The 23,586-nt window shown below is 48.8% G+C and overlaps 1 protein-coding gene across 2 annotated transcripts in view; it reads right to left on the bottom strand.

Moving 5' to 3' along the window:
- Positions 1 to 23,586, bottom strand: part of LOC119709083 (collagen alpha-1(XXVII) chain-like) — a 144,007-nt gene that overhangs the window by 15,031 nt on the left and 105,390 nt on the right. For both annotated transcript variants that reach the window (XM_038156411.1, XM_038156410.1), the window contains exons 35-42: positions 23,128 to 23,181; positions 21,515 to 21,568; positions 20,833 to 20,886; positions 18,886 to 18,993; positions 6,041 to 6,094; positions 5,812 to 5,919; positions 4,375 to 4,428; positions 4,036 to 4,089 (exon numbers count right to left, since the gene is read on the bottom strand). In XM_038156411.1, the coding sequence (XP_038012339.1) occupies positions 4,036 to 4,089; positions 4,375 to 4,428; positions 5,812 to 5,919; positions 6,041 to 6,094; positions 18,886 to 18,993; positions 20,833 to 20,886; positions 21,515 to 21,568; positions 23,128 to 23,181 (540 nt within the window). The remainder of the gene's footprint in view (positions 1 to 4,035; positions 4,090 to 4,374; positions 4,429 to 5,811; positions 5,920 to 6,040; positions 6,095 to 18,885; positions 18,994 to 20,832; positions 20,887 to 21,514; positions 21,569 to 23,127; positions 23,182 to 23,586) is intronic.

The following is a 23,586-nucleotide window of genomic DNA, read 5'->3' as shown; positions in this document are numbered from 1 at the left end:
AGTTTTATTGCTGACAGTTCAACCAAACTCTTTAATCAAGCATTTCCCCGCCCTCGTTGAGTGCTGCCTGGGCTGTTTGGGAGCACGGGTGGTCTGGATGGGCTCCTGGGTTGTGTGCCACCATTGTGAGCTTGTTTTACAGTCAGCCAGGTGAGACAGCCTCTTACACACCCCTCTCCTTGCTGGGATGCTCCGCAGCACGAGCTCAGAGCTCATGGTTTGGCTGGTAGATAACATCACCCGGCTTATTTATGACTGAGGTCTCTCCAAAACATCCACAGAGAGATCCCTTAAGACTTAACAGAGACACTATCCTTTTAAATTCTGTTGTGAAAGTCACTCAGGGTCACGATGTCCTGTTTTCTCTGGAGCCCAGCTCAGAGATGGCTGTTTCTCAGCTCCCCATGGAAGACTGCAACATTCCAGCTCCTCCAGTTTTTGACTACTCCATAGCAGACTCTGGCACTTTGGCTCCTTAGGATGAACATGCCTCAGAGCTCCTTTGGTGCAGTTTGGGGGGTTCTGGCACAGTGGAGCTGCTGTATTGGAGGTGCTTGGGTCCAAGAAACCTTGAACATCCAAATCTCCACAGATTGCAGAGCCAAGTTTTTCACAGGCTTGTGTAATTCTCAGTGGTTGCACCAGCCATTTCTGGTGTATTTACAATTCTCTTTGACCTTCTCTCTGGGCTACTCTCCTGCTGGAGTTGCAGCTGCTGGTAGTAAGGACACTTGGGAAGTTTCTTGGTGAGCCTGCCTGCCTCTGAGAGAAACTTGGGTGGCAGAGAGGAGAGGAGGGGAAGCAAACCCTCACAGGCTCTGCCAACATTTTCCAGCGCTACTGAACTTGCTGCTGGAAGCCAGCAGCAAAATACCTGGCAACTGGTTTGCCTTCCAGCCACTATCTAAGGAATGTTGCCTAGAAGGGAAACAAAGCCACCATTTCTCAACTCTCAGGGAAAAAAATCATCCCAGTGAGTCTGTTACTATGCAGAAGTCTTGGCACTGATTGCTTCTTCCTAAGCAGGATGTGCACACCTTCGCCTTTTGGGACCTGAGATGAGTGTGATGAACTCAGAGAAAGCTCCTAATTGTGGGGACCTTTGAAGAACATCAAGACTCACAGACTTTCTCCCCATTGTGGCTTTGTTTCCCCTTGAGGCTGATCCCCACCTTGTTCTCTCTCTCCTGCCTGAGAAAATCCTGCAGCCTGGTCAGCTCTAGGACTGTGAAACCGAGCTCCTCCAGAGCTTCCTGGTGCCTCAGCTGCTTGAGAGAGAGATGAAAGGTCTGTGCTAATTCTTCAGAAAGTTGCAGTGAAAAAAGTTAGAGTAAAGGGCAGCAAAGTAAACATGTTAGGATACAAATGGAAAATGCATGGAGAAGAAGGGAAGGCTTGTTGTTGTTGGCTCCTGTCCCAAAGTGAGATACACCAGTTTGTAATTTTTAAAAGGATCCCATCTGGACTGCTTTAAGCAGCTGCCAAGAGCAGGCGTCTGCTCTGAGCAAGGCCTCTTTGAGGAGCTGCAAATGTATGAAATGTGGTGGAGTGGCTGGCTGGGATGGCACAAGGGAGCAGGATTCCACAGCAGTGCCTCTCACCAAACTGCTTTCTTCTCTGAAAAAGGGGAGACCTTCCCCACCATTATATCCTCCTCCTTCAGCACGGCTCCATTCACCGTGTCACTTAAAGCTCACAGTGCTCATGGTCCCATTTCCATTTTCTCTTTACTTCTCACTTTCGGGCTTCCATTTTTGTGTTCACACTCTTGTGAGAGGTTACAGATGTCTGGAGGGAAGGAATCTGTCTGTCTTTAGGCTGGGATCCAGGCAACTCTTAGGAGAGGAGGGAGGGTGGATAGGAAAACTTAGATGCAAGTTTTTTTCCAGGGGAGCGCCTGGATGCTGCAGGAAGGGGTGCTGGAGGCTCAGTACGTGATTTTGTGCTTTCCTGGTTCAGCATCTTCTCCTTCTGCTCCCCAGCAAGGTGTCAGCAGACACTGGCTTTCCAGGAGAACATGAGTGAGGAGATCCAGCTGTCGGTGGTCATCAACAGAGCTGACTGCTCTTAGCAGGGTGCATTGAATGCTTTGGTGGCTTTATCAGGCCTCAGCTTGGATACTTGCATGTAGAATTCATTTTTCATAACACCGCTGTGCTCTTTTGACACCAGATCCACTCAGGGAGTGCTTTTCTAGTGTCCTTTTGCAGAGCAACGTCTTGTTGATGAAGGGCAAAATGCTCCACTGAGCACTTCAGATGAATAATTTGGGGGTCATTTGCTACTGAAATTACAGGAGTTTTCAAGATGGCAACTTTAAATGTTTTCAAATAAAACTACAGCTGCAATTGAAGCAATAGACATACATATCTGCACATCTCAATGGCTGCAGGGTCAATGACCGACCTTGCTTTTGCTAGTCATGACTCACAACTTTCTGCTAGGATGCTCAAGATTCGACAGTGGAATTGTAAGGAACCTCTGGGGCAGGTTCTGAGCTGACAATGTGCCTGGTCATGAGCTCTCACATCATCCTGGGCTGGTTGTGCTTGTCTAACACTTGCCAGGAAGTTCAGCAAGGAAGCAATGGAGATAGGGAGCAGCAGGAACATCAGCAGCTGCTCCTCCATGGATGTGTTTCAGCAGCAGGAAATGGGAGACAAAGCTCCATGGCCATTGTTCACCCCCAAAGCAAAATTTAAAATTTCTGAGGTGTGGAATGTCTTAGTGGAACACAACAGCTTGCCCTGCCCCAGTGACTCCTGGCTGCACGGGGAATCTCCAGGCAGAGCATGGTGTGAACAGGGTATCCTGACTCCAGGAGCCTGAAGGATCATTCAAAGCCCCAGCAAGGGCAAGTCCTTATAAACTCATTTTATAGGCAATGAAGCTCCTGTCTGCACTACAGCTGCCCTCCCACCCGTGTGCAGAGGCAAAGCTGAATGCTCTCTTGGTGATGGGGAGCAGAAAATGAGCAGAAAGAGTTCATGCATCTCTCCTCTTCATGGGGACCTCACACTGACCAGTGCCCATCACCATCACTTCCCTTCCCACACCAAGGGAGAATCACAGAATGGTTTGGGTGGAAAGGGACCTTAAAACCCATCTCGTTCCACTCCTTGCCGTGGGCAGGGACACCTTCCACCAGACCAGGGTACTCCGAGCTCCATCCAACCTGGCCTTGGACACTTCCAGGGACAGAGCAGCCCAGACCTGTGCCAGTGCTTTACCATCCTCTGAGTAGAGAGCTTCCTGACATCAAACCAAAATCCACTTCTGTTTTTTGTTGGAAGCTGCTCCCCTCTTTTAGACAGCCCCATTTAAGTACTGGAAGGCCACAAGGAGCTCTCCCCAGAGCCTTGTGCAGAGAGGTCTCAGGAGGGAGGGAGCATGGCTGCAGAAGGCATGTGAAGGACACCATCAGCCCTGGGAGAGCCAAGCAGCCCTGGAGCCGACAGGAAACCACTAAAGCGTGAGTCACTGCTCCAGCCTGAACTGGTTATGGCTGTGCTGACTCAGCAAAAGGGGGAAACTCCCGGGGAAAGCCACTGTGGAAAGAGGGCTCTGAGTCAGGGCAGCTGCAGCCAGGGGGCTGTCGGAAGGTGGGGCACAAGGAACATGGAGCAAGGGCCATGGAGAGGAGAAACGCCAGCAGCTGAAGATCAGCTCCTTTGTGCAGGGAGGTACTGTGACCTGATCACAGAAAGCCACGAGTCTGATTCCTTTTGGCTTGGGGATTGAGCTGAATTCCTGTGGATGCAGGCAAAGCACATCCTCAGGGCTCATGCTGGCTGGCTCAGCCTCTGGCTCAGGGCACGTGGTGTCTGGGAGGCACGTGCTGGTGGCACTGGTGTCCCTGCACGGACTGGCAGAGGCAAGGCTGTAGCTTTGAGGGGTTATGTGAGTAGCTGTGTGGTCGAGGAGGCACCTCTCCTCAGCCACAGGGTGAGGAGAATGCAGATGCATGGGACTTACAGCAGCGGGACAATTGTCTCATTCAAGGGGAAACGAGATGGCCAAACCCCCTGAACTTACCTTTTCCCCCTTTGGCCCTGGTGGTCCAATTGGCCCTGGTGGTCCTGCATGTCCCTGTGGAGAGCAGACAGCACGTGAGGAGGCAGGAAAGAGCTGTGGGACTGAAAGTCCTCCCTGGTTGCCTGCCAGATCTCACAAGCCCTGGGTGGTGCATGCCAGCTTTGGAGGGACATGTGGGTCAGATGAACCAAATGCAGGAGGTGCAAATGGAGACTTGACAGAGAACTAAACTCGAGGTCAGAAATAAATCATGGTTTAAGAACAATTTGCATCCTGGAGTGGCAGTTCTGCTGCATTTAAGGACAGAAAAAAGCTGGGAGGTGAAAATAAAACCCTTACCTGGTAACCCTTTAAGCCTGGGTCCCCTTGAGCACCCATTCTTCCTGGAGCTCCCTGGAGAGGCAAAGACAGAGGGACTGAGAGAGCAGCCCATGGTGTTAGCACGAGGGGAGGAGGCAGTGGGCTGTGCAAAGCAAAGCTCTGCACACGTAGGAGCGTGGCCAGTCCTTCTCCTGCCCACCAGTGAGCTCTGCTGCAGCCACCTGGTGGCTTTTCCTTGGCTTTAACCTTTTACACATGGAGAAGGGTGTGCCAGGAGGCCTTTCCATGCCTTTGCCTGCCTGCAGCAATAGATTCCCCACCTCACTGAGATTTGCTATCAGAAATGGCTGCATTTCTGTGCTCTTCGTCTGCCCTCCTGCACGCCTCTATATCCAAATTAGTGTTGTGCTAGGAAGTCCACCAGACTTCCACAGACCAGAATCACACCCTTAGCACAGTGAACAAAGGGGTTTAAATCAGATCATCAGATTAAAGTGAGTCACAAAATTTCCATATAATCCCATTTAGCATGGAATACAGCCCTTTCCACAAGACAAAGACATGTCCACTCCAATAGACTGTTGCTCAGATATTGCTTTGCTTCCTTGTGAAATAATCCATGGAGGCTTTGCCAAAGACTATTAAGGGAGGATATGTGGTGAGGCCACAATTTTTAGTGCAGGAGAACACTATCAGCAAAACCATCACTCCATCACTCATTTGCTACTGTTCTGAAGTATCACCACTATTCCTAGCTCATAAATAACTCCTGATTTTGCACTAAGTTCTATCAAATAGAGTGCAAGAAGTTTCCTAACCAGCCTGCAATGCACGAGACACACTTTTATGTACCACTGGTGTCCTGATGCATTTATCTCTTGTGACAAAAGCAAATGAAATATCTCCCCTCTCTGCCATACTATGGCTGTTCTCTCTGGAAGCCTCACCTTCAGTACCCAGTTCAAACCCTTTCCCATGCTATATTTCTTCTTGCTCCAAGTGTTTTAGATAAGTAGATCAAGAGTGGGTGTAGAAACAGGGCAGAAATCCAAGGCAGAGTTCCTTATAACAACACAGCTTGACTTGGAAGCAGCTCTTGCCATGAGTGTGCAGTCTCAAAGGGGAAGATCTTAGCAAAAAATAGCTTATCAGCTCACTCAGCTGAGGAAAAATCCCCAATATTTCAGCAATTTCAGCCTATCTGGGGAGTTGTGAAGGACGGCCTCGATGCAACGTGAGCTGGGCTCACGGGGCACCAACCCAACCACGCCAATGGACTCTCTCCTGTGCTGCTTGGAACAAGGGTTAAGATGTTTTTGGCCCATTAAGCCCATCTAACAGCATTTCTCAGTGCCCTGAAGCCTCTGCTGGGCTCTGTGCTCCAGTCAGGCCCGTGCCCACCAGTGCCAGTCAGGTTTCTCAGTTGTGTTCCGCCGTTTGCAGAGCTCTTCTCACCATCGGTCCCAGGGTACCTCGGGATCCTTTAGGGCCTTGGTTCCCCTTCGGCCCCTGCTTCCCTGGGGATCCCATCTCGCCGAGCTGCCCCTGGTAGCCTTTGCTGCCCTGCAGAGCAAAGGCACTGACATCAGTGTGGGACAAAACTCCTTCTGCAGGAGAACATCAGAGACGAGTAACGGAAGGGAGAGCCGCAGGCTGTGATGTTATCAAAGAGAGATGTTCCTACCTTCTGGCCAGGCTTGCCCTTTTCCCCCTGTTTTCCTGGTTTCCCTTCTGGTCCCTGGAAGGGAAAAAAAAAAAAAAGGCTGTTGGAATGGGAAAGCAAAGGAGTCGCATCCCAACCTGGCACTCCCAAGCCATTTCCCTAGCACACGCAAACCTGAGAGCATCCTCACCCACACATGGGCCCAACAAGGAGGCCAGGAAGTTGTCAGATCACAATCCACAGGTGCTACAACTGGGCTACGGCTGAGTTTGGTCTTTAGCTGCTCCAACACATGGAGGAAAACTCATTGCTTAAAGGTGGAAAGATCTTTGTGCTCAGGTGGCTATTGGGCAACACAGCTGAAAGGTGATACTGTGACAATTTTGATGATGATGACTTTAAAATGACATCTTGAAGATAGGTGGGTCATGGAAAACTGTGTCCATCTGTCTCCAAGGGTGCAAAAGAAGGATCTTCAGAAGTGCACCTCCCCAGCCTCTGCTACAGAATGGGCTGAAATGTGGAAAACACATTTACCCTGGTTCCCATAAAAGGCTGCTTCTGGCTTGCTCCTGAGCTGCCATCTCTGCACCACTACTCTACCAACAGTTGTAGCCTTCATCAGCTTTGGCACTAAATTAGATATCAACACTTTTTATATAGTTTTAGGACCCTACCAATAGAACCATTGATTCCACAGCACTTCTCCTTATTTTTTACCTGGTAAAAAAAGGCAATGGTTTCATTCTCTGCGGACCTACCCCACACAACCTCCTGCTCACAGGGAAAAGCCCCTCCCTCTATTTGTGTTATTACTGCCACACGCAGAAACCACAATCTACTGATCAGGCTTCTAGAAATGCAGTGGGATGCAAAATTGAGGTGGGAGCCATGGCAAGCAGAGACAGGAATGCTGAACTGCTTTCAGAACCCAGTGTGGGTGCAGAACCTGCTGCCCCTCCTCGCACCCACACCACAGGCATGTGCTACGATGGGCAGCTAAATACAGCAGCATCTCCCTAGGGACCTCAGGGAGCTCATTTTTTCCAGTGTTTGACCCTGTTGTCTGCAAGGGAGACAGAATATTTTGAATTTGACAGAAAGAAGCAAAAAGTATAACTGAAGAAAATAATTCATGCTTTTTGGCAATTGCGACAAACTTTTCAACAGCATCTCCACACCAGCACCACATCTCTCCCTCTGCTCCCCTCCTCCCAGCTAAGAAGGTATAATTTTCACCATGGTTGGTGTTGCAGTCTCAGCTGAATAAAAGCAACTTCTAAAGAGAGACATATCGGGGGGTTTTCACTCTGATCTGAAACATGGGCCTCAGAAGTGCCTGCTCTGAACACAAAGGAGCAATTCAGACTCATTCCAACCCTGAAGGATTGTGCCAGTTCACTTCCCCAGAGGGAATAGCTCCATTTTACCTAAGTCAAACATTTCAGGAGTCCACCTTGCCAACACCATTAGGCTTCACAAAGCACAGGTCCCTGCAGAGGAGCACATGAGCCTTGCTCTGTGTCTCTTCCATGCTGCTCAGGGGTTTTTTTTTGTGTGCTATTTTTTGCTGCCACTTTCCAAGAGATCACTTTTGGAACTGCTTTCCCACAGATGCTGAGCAGCCACAGTAGATGGTGGGTGCCAAGCCTCCAGCATCACCAACTTGATTTACACTTTTGACAGGAGTGCAGAGAAGTCCTCACTAATGAAAGCATCAGAAATGGCCAGACCCTTCCAGCTCCACAGCAGCTCACTGTGGGACCTGCTACTCAACACCTGGAGCACAGTAACTCCCACAGCCCCTGCTCTGCAGCAGTGCTCTGGCACAAGAGGGCTTAAAATTTGGAGAGGGAATAGTGGAATCAGTCATAAAGCTTTGCTGTCAAAACAAGATGTGACTGAATAACGAGACAACTGGGGTTGTTAATCAGTTGCATAGTGTTTTTCCATCAGTCTCCCTGGACTGTTCTTTAAGAGCTTGTGGAAGCACAAACAGTAGATGCTCCCTGCAGATGAGAGAAAGCCCATTTTAATTTAGATCTGTTTCTAACCCAGTGATGGCCAAGGCCTTGGTCTTCTGCAGCAGAGTAGTTTTGCACACTCAGATGTGCTCCTGGAATTGCAGTGCTGTGGCAGCTTATGGAATAAAGATTTCCATGTAAAGGTTCCATCCCCAGGCTGAGAAAATGTTATATTGTCTGTAAAAAAGGCAGATACCAGTACATTGGTGAGACAAACTCTTTATCATTGGGCAGAGCAGGTGGACCCTGTTCATGGGGAGGTCACGAGGATCTCACAGCTACTTCAGAAGAGTCTGAAGTACAGCCTGGCTCCCTCCACCAGGATATATCTCCCATGGAAGTTTCATGAGTGAAACTTGATTCTACCTTGCATTGGAAAATGTCTTTGTTTTTAGAGAAGATAAGTTTAGGCTTTAAATTTTCCCATCTGAGAAACAAAATTTCCACACTGCTCCTAAAATCTGCCAGCATTCAAGTTCCTGCTGCACTCACCATCATGGAGTACAAATAGAGGGACTAGAGTCATCTGGGAGAGGGTAAACAACAAAAACAAAACCAAACTTTGACAGCCCAAGTCCTGCTCACAAAATTGAGCTCAATCCACAGTGAGACTGTGCCACGGATGAACAGCTTCTCAGACTTTCTCAGGGCTCCTTCAGCTTGTCTTTTCCCTTGGTGGTGGGTGTGAACAGAGATATACTCCAATAAACTCCTTGTACCATCTTCCCCTTATGACGCATCGGCCTCAGGGAGCAGGGATGTTCATCTGCTCCAGAAGGTTCTCCTGGGTCCTCCAGCTGGGGTGCAGCTCTTTCTCCATTGCTGAATTAAAAAAAAAACATTGGCAGCATCACCAGTTCCTGTCAGTGTCAGGGAGATGAGCTGTCACTCACAGGAAGCCATGGAGACCTTGTTCCAAGCCTCCCTTGCTGTTCTTGACTCTCATCCACTGGTTAAAAGCTTGGCTGGCATAAAAAATGGGTCAAACCACGCTGGTGACGCCACGGGCAGAGACGTGGCTCAGATTTTGACTTACTGAGTCACCTCCTCGAGAGGAATAAGCTCTATCAGTCAGGGATATTTCCCTGCTCTCCCAGCACGCTTTCTAGGACTTTGGCCAGCAAGCTCTGCTGGTGAGTGGGAAGCCTACCATGTGTCTGATTTTCCTGGATATGCTTTCTCCAACTGCGCAGGAATTCTGCCCAGATGAGTTTAGAGGCAGTTCAGCACTTGTCTGGGGTTCCCAGATATGTGATATCTCTCCTTGTGATAATCCAGATGTGGTTGCTGTTGCAATCCCAGATGTTCCCAGGGCACATATGCAGGGGTTTGCACAGTTCCCAGAAATCCCTGCACTGCCCCACTCCACACACTGCACAGGGAGGGAAAAGCCCAGCAAGAGTCTTTGGTAGCCCTCAAAAATAGTCCCATCCTTTTTCTCTCCATTCTTCTGACTCATCTGTCCAGGGATAAAAAAAATCAGGGCCAGAAAAGGAATTAAAAAAAGAAAATATAAAAATAAAATTCAATGAGATGGCATCTTCATCCAGGCTCTCCCCAAAGTACATTGGGAATGTAGCACCTTTTGGTACCTCTTTTACTGCAGCGTGAAGTTCCTAAGGTTCCTAAGATTTCTTCTCTCTTTAGCAGAGGTAGGAGTGAGGGCAGAAGATGTACAAAAGCCTGCACATCAAAATAATTAAATCCAAGTTCCCTTTGCTGGACTCACATCAGCTGGGTCACTGTGCCAAGGCACTGAACACTCGGTGCTTTTGTTCCCGGGGTTTGTACACATTTTGTTGTGTGCCTTGGGTTACTGGTTTGCTGAGAAAATATATCTTCTTTCCAAGCCTCTCCTGACAGTGGGACTATTTTTAAATGGTGATTTCTCTTTATATGCTGCATTCTTCACTAGAGAAGCATATCAGTACCTTCAGATGATGATGATATTTGTGACCAAATAAAAAAGCAGCGGTTTTATTAAGTCACATGCCTTCAGCTATGCCAAAATATCAAGGAAAGAAAAAAAAAAAATAGTCTTAGGTCTAGCATGTTTAAAATTTCCTTGTCATCTTCAGTAAGGACACAGATTTACAAGGATTTTTTTTAGTATAGCCTTAGATATTCCCCTAAGGGAAAGAAGAATGGTTTATTTTCCAATGCAAATTGGTTAATTTTTAAAGAAAAAGAGACTTCCAGCTGCTGATGGCCTTGACAGAAAAGTCAGATCTATTGCCCAGCACAACAGCAACGTTTAGTGGGAGCAAATAGATGAGCAGCTCAGCTTTAAATTCTCCAGACATCAACAGTTGAAATCTATGTTCCGACAACAGCATCCAGAAAAACAAAACAAGGAAGTTGAATGAACTGCAGAGAGATATGCCCTGAACAGAGCCAAACAACAAACAGGGCTAAAATCCTGACCCAAACTTCCCCACACCCAGTGATGCTCTTGCTGCAGGCAATGGGTCGGGGAAGTGGTAACAGAGATGTGACTCACCATCCTGCTTTGGCTCATGGCATTCCAGAGGGCAAATATGTTCCTGCCTTCCTTGCAGAACAGCCCAGCACAGGAAGGAAGGTCTCAGGGCACAGAACTGCTGGGAGAGCTTCCCAAAGCTGGCCTCAGGTTGCTTCAGGATTGCTCAGGACTGTTGTGGAGCAGGAACATATTTTCAAACTATTTTTTCTTTTTTTTTTTTTTTGTGTGTGTGTCAGTAAGTGAAAGTCTGAGGTCCCTCCTCCCTCCCAAAAATAAGGCAGGAAGAAACAGAACCACCAGAATACAGCTACTGAGCAAAGGAAAAAAGAGACATGGTGACAGGGGAAAAAAAAGTGATAGTTCGAGGCACTGGATGTAAAAAGGGCAGGAAAACTAAAAGCAGCTATAAAGGTAGGAAGCATGAACCATAGGATGACCATGCCCATATTGTCCAGGCCCAGCCAGCGAGCTCATTTAAAGGGAAATGAAAAAGCCCCATATAATTTCCTACTGCTCAGCAATGTCTCCATATGAGAACCTCTACTTAATAAACTTTGATCGAGAGAAGCCTCCCCCCATGGAGGACAGTTCACAAGCACTCAGGAAATTAGTGGGATTATTTAGGCCGGGCATTTGAAGACATAAATGTTTTGGATTTATAAGAAACACATTTCATAATCACTCTGCCTAGCAGTAGTCTGGAAGGGGAGGAGACAGGGCAGCAGCTCCTGAATGAGTATGGGGAAAGAAGAAAGACTCAACTGTTCTCGAGAAGAAAGACCTGATTGTGTGTGAGGTTCAGAGGGTTTCACTGGGAGCACTGGGAAGTAATGGGCTCTTGGCCTGCCTGTGGAAACCCGAGTGGGGAGTGCAGGTAGAGCGGGCTGGCTGTGCTCAAAGAAACAGCAAATTGGGGAAATCCTATAAAAAGGTCTTGGATGGCAAGGCTACAGCCAGAGTCGCTGCGACTTTCCTTTCAGCTGAGCTCCTCAGCTTAAAATGGGAATCCAACCCAAAATTGTGCATCCTGAACTCTCTGCTTAAGAGCAAACTCTTATCTGCATGCAGCTGTTGCTCTGAAACTTGCTGCTTTCAGTTTTGTGGAGGAGGAGAACACTTTAACTTGATTTTTCTGAGCAGCCACAGTGTAAGGCAGCAAAGAGTCATGCACAGAGCAGTGCTGTGTGCTCTGAGCTGCTCTGGTTCAGTCCAAAAGCCCTGAACTGCCACTAATTTGTTGTTTCTAGGATAATCCTTTTTTTTTCCCCCACTCTCTTTGCTTTTACTTCCTCATCTCTAAGAAAGCATGGGAGACAAAGGTGCCACTAAAATGCTTGACAGATAAGTGGGAAGTGTAGGAGAAGTGCAAGGTCCCATCCCCACTGAGCTGTGAAGCTTTCCTACACAATAAACCAAAAGGCTCCAAAAAATTAGTGTTGGAATCTGACAATGGAAAGAAAAGAACAGTCAGAGCACCTGGGCAGCACAACTCTGACAGACACTCCCCCAAACACTAAGGGTTAATATCTTCCTCTTGAAGGACACAGCTGCCCTGGGGTTGTGGAAGAGGAGGGGAATGAAATCCTCTCTTGCAATAAGGAGGGGAATCTTGGAGCAACTGCCCAAAAAGTGTGTCTCCTTCGTCTGAGTCAGGAAAGAAACCGTGCCAAGTCAATGGGATTTATTTCAAGTTCTGGCTCATTTTGACTCCTATTAACTCTAAACGAAGACCAGCTGGGATCAGCCTGCCTTCCCCAGCAGCAGAGCCTGCGAGGGCCAAAGGCCCCTCAGCTGCTGGAGAGCAGCCTCAGTTGCTGCAAGCAGCAGTTCCCGAGGGATTGGGAAAGCTCTGTGATTCCCTGTAGGATGCACAGGGCTCACAGAGCCTGCTCTGCTCCAAAGGTGTCAATGGATTTGGTGGGCTGAGTCACAGAGAGCAGAATAGTAAAAAAAGGGGGGAAAAGTCCCACACAATAATATCACCCAAACAACAAAATCCAGCATGCACCTCTCCTTTAAGTGGGATGTTCAGGAAAGGCTGACCCTGCAGCCACCAGCACTGATTGTCAAAGCAGGAGGAGAAGCTGATTGCAGCTGTGGGCAGAGGCGCCCAGGGATGCTCACCTGGCTCTAGGAGGGGAAGCAGAGAGACCCAGGCCTGCAGCCCCACAGAGAGGAATTGCCCTGACTCTTGGTCTCAAACTCCTCAAAGCAGAGGTTTTCAGCATATTTGACTGCATTTCTCAGCAACTTTATTCCCCTTTGGTTTTTGATGCAGGACGAATACCTGCTTATGGCTTTCCTGGGTATTGGTCTGCATGAGCAATGATACTCCAGGGCTGTAACTCAAGGACACACACCATGGCCAAGTGCAAACACCTTCAGCCCTGGAAACTGGGCTCCAGAATAGGAGCTGGCCCCCTGCTGTAGCAGCTACTGGAAAGGACATGCTGCATGGCAGGGGGATGGCCTGTTGTGACCTCCCGGGCCCCCTCTGCCACCTCCTGCATGACCCTGGGCAAACCACTTTCCTGTCCTGTGCATCTGCTCCTAACACATTATTCAAGGGCAGGATTTGGAGTAACAGCACTCATTTCCTAAGATTAAGGGTGTGAGGACCTCACTGACACTCTGCCCTCCCCTGCACACCGAGCCTGGTGTTCTCCATTCCGTCCTCTTAGTCAGAGGGTGACCCCACACTCTCTAGCTGGGGGATTTTAGGAAATTTCATTCAAGTAATTACTCCACAGACAGCCCATGGTCCAAGGCACAAACCCCAGCTTTTCCAGGAAAAAACAGCTCAGTACATTATCAAAAAAACCCCATAAAATTTCTGCATGGAGAGCAGAGATTAAAACCAGGGGTGACTCCAGGATTGTCCTTCGGCAACCTCAGTGTTTTCAGGGAGCTGAATGCCATGGATTGGTGCTGCCAGCTGTGGCTGAGCTCATGTGTATGCAGAGAATGGCTGGATTCAGCAGCAGCAGAGCGAGGCGCTTTATTGCAGAAAACCTTTGAATCATGTTTTCAGTGGCAGGAAACAGAAAAGAACAAAGAGCAAAACCCACTCTGGGACAAATTCTGCTGCAAGTGATGTTTGGACAACATTCTACAAGAGCAGTGTGTCAGATGAGAAGATGCTCCTGCTCTGCCCTGGCACTGCAGAGCCCAGGGAGCAGCCTGGCATTGCAGGAGCAGCTCTGCCAGCTCAGAGCAGAAGGTCCATCCTGGCCAGCAAGTCATCCTTCCACTTCAGGATTCTAGCCTGTAGATGAGAGAGGGACAGAAATGTGATGGGAAGGATCCTCAGAACACCATCCAGAGCTGTGTGTGGGGTTGCTGCTGCTCTGGGGAGCGACCACAGCACTGGAGCCAAGAGCCACGAGTTCACTCCACGCTCTGTACTGGGCTGGAGAGCGGCTTGATCTTGTGAGTTCCCTCAAAAAATCTTCTCAGCTCTGCAGCCCAGCCCAGCTCTGTCAGTCTACCCTCCTGAAGAGCAAATGAAAGGACTTTGGATCTTGTTGCACCAGAGCAAAGGGATTTACAGCCCTTCACGCTCTTCTGGGCTGATGGTGCACATCTGCATGCCACAACAGGGCCGGCAAATGCAGCAAGATCTTCTCTGATGTAATTGTTTATGGCAATTCAGACCATTGGAGTGTCTGGCTCGAAGCTTTCTGAGTCCTGACATGGCTCAAATGACACTGCAGATAGGATTTCAGGTTAAAATTGAAGTGGAAAGAACTTGACTCCCAGTTTTGCTGAACAATGAGGGAATTTCTTGTTTCAGAGCATGTTGTATTTCAGTACTTCCAGGCTCTCCAATTGCTTTCCTGGAACTGTAAACCCCTTGCTATCAGATGTCTGCCGTGTATGGCAACAGCACATTACACAAACCACAGTGCAGAGCCACAGAGCACAGCTGGAACTCCATCACCTCCCTCCTCCAACTGGCCTGGGCCTTCCTCAGCCACTGCTGGGTCTGTCATCCTCCCAGGGAAGGGCTGAACTGGCGCATTTGCTATCACTGCAGAGGAGAAGCAGCAGAGGGAAGCACTTTTTGGGAGAAGAAAAGTGGGCCCTGTTGCTCTCAGGGCCCACTCATCTGTGACCAGATTGTTGGTGGCACACCAGTGACTTCATCCTCTGGCTTTTAGCATGCTCTGATGCAATGAGCAGCTCTGATGGGCAGTCAGATCCTTTGTGAGTGCAGGTTACTCTCCAGGGATGTTCTCTGGGTGTTTCAGGCTCTGTGGCACTATTCCCTCACAGCCTTACAGAAGAGCAGATAAATGATATTTTTATTTTGGCAAACCACACCATGACACTTGCACTGCTGATGGATGCCTTGCCAGAGTTCACCAGGCTCTTGTACTTTCCAGTGTCCCCACACAGTGAGGAGAATATCCTATACAAAAGGTCTGGATTTCCAGCCAGTCTCTCTGAATGCAGGTGCCCAAACAGTCCCTGGTGCTCCGCAAGGGGAAAGGATTTTCAGCCTTTTGTTGCTCAAACCAGAGGGCAAATGGCCATGTTCAGAAGAGAGTCAAGCTCAAGTGAAGGCAAGGAGTTCGTGTTAGAAGACAGAAACCACTGGGAGGAGATAATACGTGGGCAAGCAGCTCAGGAAAGGTACACGTCTGGAAATTCCAACTGGATCTTGCCCTGGTGCTCTGATTTCTCTCTTATGGCCAGGGGGACAACTGGCCCATTCCTCCACTGAGCAGGAACTGGGGCTGAAAGGAGCAGTGTGAACTTGGACAAAGTGACCAAAAGATAGAGGATACTCATTTATCTCAGCTCCAGCTGCCTCGAGCCCTGCCAGCCACAGCTGTGAAGCTCATGGACCATCTCAGCTGCCAGGTTTGTTTGCTAAAATCCACTGGCGTTGAAACACGTACAAGCTACCCCTGGAGACTCGACTGGGGCCTCCCTGCTGCTTTTTGTTTGAGATTCAAAACCACAGTGGAAACCGGTTTTCAGATATGTTAATGCTGGAAATGGCTGAGCCAAGTGAAAGCTAAAGATCTCTGAAAAACGTTTCCTGAGCACAGAGGGAAGTTTGGTTGTGCTCAGGCAGTCATGTGCTATCAGCATCAGGATGAGCCTCTGGAAAATGAAGCCTTGCTCAGGAAAGCCAGATGTGCCTGTGCTGACCCCATCGATCACCAGGTGAGTGTCTCTCTTCTGCAGGACCCAAAAGGGCAGCACAGACCCTCCGTGCTTCCTCCAGCTTTCAAAGTTGCTCTGGGGTACATCCCTTCATCTGCCATCTCCAGGGAGCTCCAAGGCTGTAGAGCCTCTAATCTCCTACCATCCTTCATGCTGGCCTGTTGCCACATTCAGTGTGAGCTGGTGGTGCCAAATTCTCCAGCTCCTATACCTGCTCTGCCAGCACCAGCCTCTGCTCCAGCCAGGATACACAAAACAGGCTGAAAATGTACCAGCAGTGAAGTCAGATCCTTTCAGAGCAATCTGGCACCTCATTTCCTACATCTGTTACGAGGACACTTGATAGTGAAGTGTCACATTCCTGTAGACGTAAGCAAAATAAAGATTAAGACTAAACATTTCCTTGGCATTAAGGACAAACCTTCGAGACATGGTGTGGCTGCAGAACCCTGTGATGAAAAGGGTTTTTCCAGAGGTTGTTGCTGTCCATGGAGGGCATGTCCCTGTGGGTCCTCCCTCTGGAGTTACCCAGGGACAAGCCAAGGTTTAGGAGAACCTTTTATGTGTCCACAATTGCAGATGGGCATCAGCTTCCTCAAACTAGCACCAACCTCTTCCAGAAGCAGAAGATGAGCTTCACAACCCCAAATGGAGCCCAGCTGGTTGGCACAGGTAACTGCACAGATCCTTGTGTGTGCATCTCTCCTACTAAGGGCACAGAAACATCAACACCTTCCCTTTGTAGCTGAGCAGGATATCCCAACAAATGCTGGAGCTGAGGAAAAGCCCAGGAAAGCATCACTGAATCCAGGCAGGAATGTGGTGAAGCACAGATGTAAGAACTTGGGGGTGTCATGCCAGGAGAGGCCAAATGGAGATGCAATAGCTAAAGATGAAGTTCTTAAAACCATCTAAACTGATTATTGGATAAGTGATATTGGATTATTGGATAAGCATGACACCGTCACATCAGAAGTGTTAAAACCATTCACAACAGGGGGGTGTGGAATCACTGCACACCCAAACCCAACATGCTCCCTCTCCCTGCAATCCAAGCACCTCCAACACCTTCCCCAACCAATCTCCATGCCACCACACAAATCCTGGACAGGAGTTTGTCACCTTGATATCTGCCCTTGGGTGAACAACCTTCACGACCTCCCCATGACAAAATTTTTGTTATCTTAGTCCAGCAGCCTTAAAGACTTCTGTGCATGGTGCAGTTTGTGGTGGCTTTTGCAGCATGTCCTCCAGAGGATGGCTTGGCTGGATATTCCAGCTTCTAACCCTCAGCTGGAAAGGAGGGGCTTGCAGTTATCTGAGCTGTAAACCTTATCTTGACAGAAATCTAAGGAAGATCCCACTGATATTTCTACTCTCCATGGGAATGTAGAATGAAATTTTCAGTAATGGGAAGAGGAAAATAATTTGTGCTTCTGTCAGAGGACTCCCATATTTAAATGACCTCAGTGAGCACAGGAACACCAGCCTGTGTATTAGGTAACAGAGTCTGGCAGGGCAGGCAGCACTATCTGGAGACTGTGCAGGTCTGAAAGTCTGCCTGAGCTTAGGCACAAGGAAATACAAAGAAGTATATTAAAATAGTAGATGGAAATATAGCACTTTGCAGTAAAAAAACCCCAACAAACTGAAAGGGAGTGATTATGAGCAGGAATCTTGGCTCTATTGACTGCTTTTTTTTTTTTTTAAATAAAACAGAAAACACCATCATGTTCCCAGGGACATGCTGGCAAACAGCAGGGACAGAGTCTGAGAGAATCAGTATTTTATACTTTATAACTTAATATGGCTTTTGCATGATTTTAGTACTTTTATTGGTTCTTAAAACATATACAATATAAACACGTGAACGAGCCAGAAGTACAGCACATGGAGGGCAACTGTCCAGCTGTGCCAGCCTGCAGCTGGGAAGGAGCTGGGGTGTTGGGGACCACCCTTGCCTGTGGTATGATCCCAATCCTGAAAGGGCTCCCTGTTGGGGACAGGGGCCTGTGGCCAAGGGTGGCCTTATTTGGGGCAGGACTACAGGCTCATTCTGCACATTTATGGTGCTGCGCTACAGTATTAAGCCAATGTTTCCACTTTCTAGTTGAGTCAGTGCTCAAATCCCAACCTCAGCCCAAAAATAACATAAATCCATCTCTATTGCTGCTTCCATCTCCTCACACCCTTCTCCCTGCCCTCCTTTTAGCCAGCCACAACAGCACCAAAAGGAAAATCAACGTTTCACCATGGAGCATCCACCCAGGGCTCGGCAGTACCTGCTGGCCCTGCTGCTTCCCACCCAGCCCAGGCTGGGATTTCAGAGCTGCTTTCACACTTGGGCTTCTTGTTCCCTTTCCACAGATGTGTGGAGTTGGAGCTGGTGAGTTCCCCTGCTGCATGAGGGGTAAGGCACGTGCCACAGGGGAGCAGGGCATCCCACTGAGCTGGGCTGCCCCTCTGCTGTGTGAGCCTTGCTGCTGATAACTCTGATCCAAGACAACAATCACACTGAATACCCCATGTCAGCAACCCGATAAACTCCACATTTCAAGCAGAAAGGCCTGACTTGCAGAGCAGCCCACTGGGGCACTGGGCAGAGCCTTCTTCCACCTGACACTGCCCTGCTTCCTCTCATCTCAGAGCCAGAATCAAACCTTTTCTTTCTACAGCACCAAGATCTGAGCTCCAAGTGACCCAGACTTGCCCAGCATATTCATTGAGGATTCAGGAGTCATATCCTGCTGATTTCTTCTAGCTGTTTTCTATATTTAATGGGGAAATCCTAGAAGGGAAGACCAGAAGCAAGCAAGTAATTATCAAAGAAGGCACAAGGTGGCCAATTCCAAGCTCCAGGCACAAGCCAGCTGTGGCAACCAGGGAAAAATCAGCCTCTCTCAGTCCTCTGGACCTCCCCCTCTAACACATCTTACAGATGTGTGGGAGGGAGGCACCATTTCTCAAAGCCTGTGGCAGATCAGATTCCCATTCTCAAGTGTGAATCCTAGTTGAAAGAGCAAACCATCTCCTGGACATAGTTTGTCATGAAAAACAACACACTTTACCATAATGTTTAGGACAAGTTACATTTCAGGTGAGCTCCTGCCCTGAGCAGTGGCCTGGTTCACAAACTCATCACAGCAGGAGCCAGGGGTCACCAAGGGCTGGTCTCACAGACTCACTCTGACACCTGGGATGCCGGGATCTCCAGGAGCTCCTTCCTTTCCCTTCAGCCCTTCACTGCCTTTTTCTCCTTTCTCTCCTTCTGGGCCTTGCTCTCCTTTGTCTCCCTGTGGAAGAGAGGAGGGTGGGAGGTTTTCATACCCACACAACACGTGGGTCACCGTGCAAAGCTCTTACAAGGGAGAACCCACCACATAATTAGTATTTCAGGAGTCTGAGAGGAAAAGAGCCTGCAAGAAAAGGGATGAATGAGGATGAGTCACAATACACTTGACATTTAAAAAAAGGAGCAAACCCAGGTTTCTTTTCTTTCAAATCTCTTGGCTGAAGGAGAAAGAACGCCCCCATTACACAGAGTAACCTGAACCCCTTTGCTTCGAACCTCCCACGTGAATGAGGCAGGCAGACAAGATCTGAAAGTCTCCCTTGCCTCATCCAGAAGCCATGAGCTTGGGATTCTGAAAGACTTTTAATAGAATGGGTTTGTCTGGAACAGCTGCTCAGCTCCTGCTGCCAAACAGAAATCAGCCCAGGGCTCCAATAAACGCTCTGTGAAACTGTGTCACTGTGCCCTGTAAAGCATCTATGGCCTGAGCAGTGGGTATGCTGTCAAATCACTGCCCTGACAATTACAGAATCATAGAACCAAAGAATCATTTGGGTTGGAAAAGATGTTTTAGACGAATTAATCCAAACTTCAACCCAGCACTGACAAGCCCCCCACTAACCATGTCCCCAAGTGTCACTTGTAGGGATAGTGACTCCTCCACTTCCTGATATAATGCCTGGCCACACTTTCAGTGAAGAAATTTTTCAAATATCCATTTAAAGCTCCCCTGGTGAAACCAGTCATTGAAATTTATGAAAAAAATCTGGCAGATAATAAAATTTCTGTATTTGGCAAGATCAACCAACTGGAACACAGACCAGAAATATAATCATAGAAGTGTAAGAAGTAAATTTATAGCTGCTTTTCTTTTATCAAAATAAATACAATATTGTAAATATTTTGTATTATTCAGTATACCACTCAAAATTATATGGAGACAATGATAAAGGCCAGTTTTATACTGAGAGCAACATGTGCAGCCAAGCAGCCTTGAACTGAACCATTTTCCTCTTGCACCTGTGTTGGGAGAGCTCAACAAGATCCCATCTGGTTAAAGAGCACAGACACATCTGGTTAAGTGTCCAGAGACACATTTGAGGTGGGAAGAGCTGGTTTGGTTCAAGAGCTCAGCAGTGCAAGAGAATACAGAAGCCTTGATTGTCCTTAAGGATGAGATTTTTGGTCCAACATTCAGAGATAAGCAGGAGTGGAGACACATGGCAAATAGTTTAACTAGAAAGAAGCAATAAACTGCATTGTTGTGGGATGGGCTGCTCTTTCTTTCCATGGAACAAAATTGTTGGCCTGTTTGGAAAGGCTGGCTGTGCAGGGACAGGAATCAGAGCCCTGTTCCAAAGGCAAGGTAGCAAACTCACAGCAGTGAGAGACAGAGCAGACCCTGAGTGAGATCCTGGGGCTCAGCCAAGGGAAGGGGATCTGGTTTCTTTACTCTCTAACATTGTTCTGGTCAGTGGTGCAGGGGAGAGTGATGGACAATCCTTGATTTCCCTTGCCAGGCCCAGGAATTCCTGATTAGTTGGAAATTTGATCTGTAAAGACTCAAGTAAAACAGACAAATTGTTGGAAACCAGATTTTGAAGAACTTGACCTTTTTGGAGATCTGATCAGATGCCAAAAAACGTGGGTAGAGGAGTGAAACAGGAGGGGTTTGTTATGTGTGCTTGCAGAAAAAAAGTCTTTAGAGATTGCAGGGCAAAGGTTTATTCCACAGAGGACCCAATAATCCCCTCAGCCTCATCCTGGCTCTGGGAATCACAGGGACCTGGGTGCACAGAGATGTGTGTGAGAGCTGGAACTGCATGGGAGTGAGGCTTACCTTGATCCCATCTGGCCCCAGCTGCCCACTGTCCCCTTCCAGCCCGGGTTCTCCCTGGGGACAGAAGCAAACACCATCAGGCTGTGCCTAAATGTGCTTTTCCCAGCCAGCCTGCAGCGATGGGAGCCCAGCCCTGCACTCTAACACATGTCCTATCTCATACCCCAATGCTGAACAAGCTCTTCCTGGAGCAAGAGCAGGAATTCAGCCTCCTGCTCTATGCTGAGCCACAGCTCCTCCTCCACGGACCCGCTGTGGGAAGCCCTCCTTCCCTGTGGGAAAAGGAGCTCAGTCTGAATTCATTTCACCTGGGCCTTCCTCATTCTGCTCCAACAACTGACCTCAGTGCTGGGAAGGGACACAGCCCCTGGCAGCCTCAATCCCTGCATTCATCCCCTCCCCTGCTGCACAGAGTGTGCAGTGTTTCCCTGCTGGAGCTGCCTGGGCATGGCCACGGCCTCTGGCACACAGGAGGGGTCTGTTCCCCCCTCTGCTCCCACACTGCCCCTTTCACACTCCCTGTGGCATCTGAGAGGCTCAGAGACACTGGTGGGCTCGGGTGAGGGGCTCTGTGGGGAAGGGGCTGCCCCCACCCAGGGCAGGGATGCAGAGAACAGGGTCAGCCTGCCCAAGGACAGAACCTCTGAGGAGCTGAGGAGGTACAGAAGGTGGCCATACTCACTCTTTGGCCAATGAGACCTTGCTCTCCAGGGATTCCTAGCTGGCCAGGATCACCCTAAAAGGAAGGAAGCACATACAGGGAGAGCAGCTGTTTACTGACACCGAGGGAGAGTGAAGTACTTCCCACTGCACTCCTAATTTTGTCCATTTCTTTCCTTCTCCCACACAAACACCTTCAAAGTTTTCAAAGGGGTTTTAAAGGTCCAGCACAGGGGCAGCAAAGGAGGACACATCTCAAAGGCTCTGTGGCAATGATGCAAAGGTGGACAGGACAGGGGTCACAGAGGGTCTGAGCTGCCTCAAGCTGCAGATCCAGAAGAAGGAATTCTCTGGCATGGCCCTTCACAGACAAGCAGCAGGCTGGGTGCAATGTGGTGTGGTGGCAGACATGACCAGAGTGAGGGAGGAAAAAACCCAACAGCTCTTTTCAGCCCAGTTCCAGATGAACCTGAATCTTTGATGGCAGTTAAATGAGTGAACAGAAGGAGCTGGCAAACAAATGGATCTTGCCAACGTGGCACTGGGGGTAGGATGGCCATAGGGCAGTTCTCTCCCAGGTGTGCCCATCCAAGCAACCTGCTCTGCGTGGAAGAGAGCTCAGGAAATGCAGAGCATTCAAGGGGAAAAGGTTTGAGATATCCATAAACCTCATTCCCCAGCAAACTGCACTGCGCAGACCAGTCTTGGTCCAGCTCCTTCCAGCTTGGAGAAGAAGCAGGACAGAATTCTCACTCCACAATTTCCCAGCAAGGCCAGCAAGTCAAGGGGTGTCTGTGCAAATCATCATGTCCTGCTCCAAGGAGGGCCAGCCAGGAGCACTGGAGCTGAAACACTCCTGCAGAATCAGGATGCCAAAGACACGGTAGCTCCAGTGAAGTGTCAGAAGATTTGCCAAGGAAAACATGGCAAAGGGTGGGCTGGGGGGTGGGAGGGAAGAGCAGCACAGAGGAAATTGCATTTAATCCCCACACAGAGTTTGTTCAAAAGCTCTGCTCACAAGAGCAAATGTTCAGACCAAGTGGGTTAGGATTAAATAAAACCCCCTCTGAGCTGCCCAGCATTGGGATTTTACTCAAACAAAGAGATGGCTTTCATGTGGACAAGAAGGTGCATTCATGGTCTGCAGCAGGGCTCCCTTCCCCCTTAACCATCAGAGGAGTTCAGTCCCCAGAGAGCTGAGCCTTGGAAACTGTGGCAGGACCTTGTCTGAGGGTATTTTTAAGTCTGAGACCTTCCCAAGACTCTTCTGGTTTTGAATTAGAAGCTGCCTGGATCTCTGAGTCTCAAGGACTCCTCTCTCTGTTGAGATTTTGGATCTGCAAAGAGCTGAGCTTTATTTCCAAGGCCTCTCACAGCTCTTGAGGCACAAGATCCCTGGGATAGGGATTCTCCCCAGCACTGACAGCCTCTCCCTCAGGATGGGGCTCAGAAATTTGTAAAAAATGGCTAAAATTAACCCAGTTTTAGTTTTTTTAAACTTTGTCTTTTATTGAATGCACTGTCTGCTTTGGTTGCTGGAGGGTAAACCTGCAATGCCACTTAGTCCTTCAGGAACACAAGTTACCATTTATCTCCCCAGTCTGACAGAGAAACTGCACTCAGGGTTTTTCTTACCTTCATGCCAGGTTCACCTGCAAGACCAGGTTGTCCCATTGAGCCTGGCGGTCCCTGGGAAAAAAAAAAAACCCAACAAAATAATGAAAAAACCCATTGTAACAAAGCAGAAAGCAAGATCAAAGACATAACTCCTTTAGCAGAGCTCTCCTGGGACAGCCAAGCCCTGGTTGCAATGCAATTACCTCCCTGGAGCTGGCTCGGGGTCCACAGCATCAAAGAGGCCCCTGGTGCCTGGGTTCTGGGAGGGCTCTGATCAGCTCTCACACCTCCCCTCTCCCCAGCCTCCTCTGCCAAGCACCTTTCTCTGCTCCTTCCAACCCCTCTGCTTCCTAAGGTTAGTAACCCCAGCAGGGAGCAGCACTGGAAGCAGCTGGGATGGAAGGGAAAAGGTCCAGAATTAGACTTGGAAGCTGTTTGCGAGGGTCCAGCAGGCTGGGCTGGTACAGTGGGTAACAG

The sequence above is a fragment of the Motacilla alba genome, chromosome 17 (assembly GCF_015832195.1).
Source record: "Motacilla alba alba isolate MOTALB_02 chromosome 17, Motacilla_alba_V1.0_pri, whole genome shotgun sequence".
Taxonomy (NCBI): Eukaryota; Metazoa; Chordata; class Aves; order Passeriformes; family Motacillidae; genus Motacilla; species Motacilla alba.
This window is presented reverse-complemented; position numbering and strand designations above follow the sequence as displayed.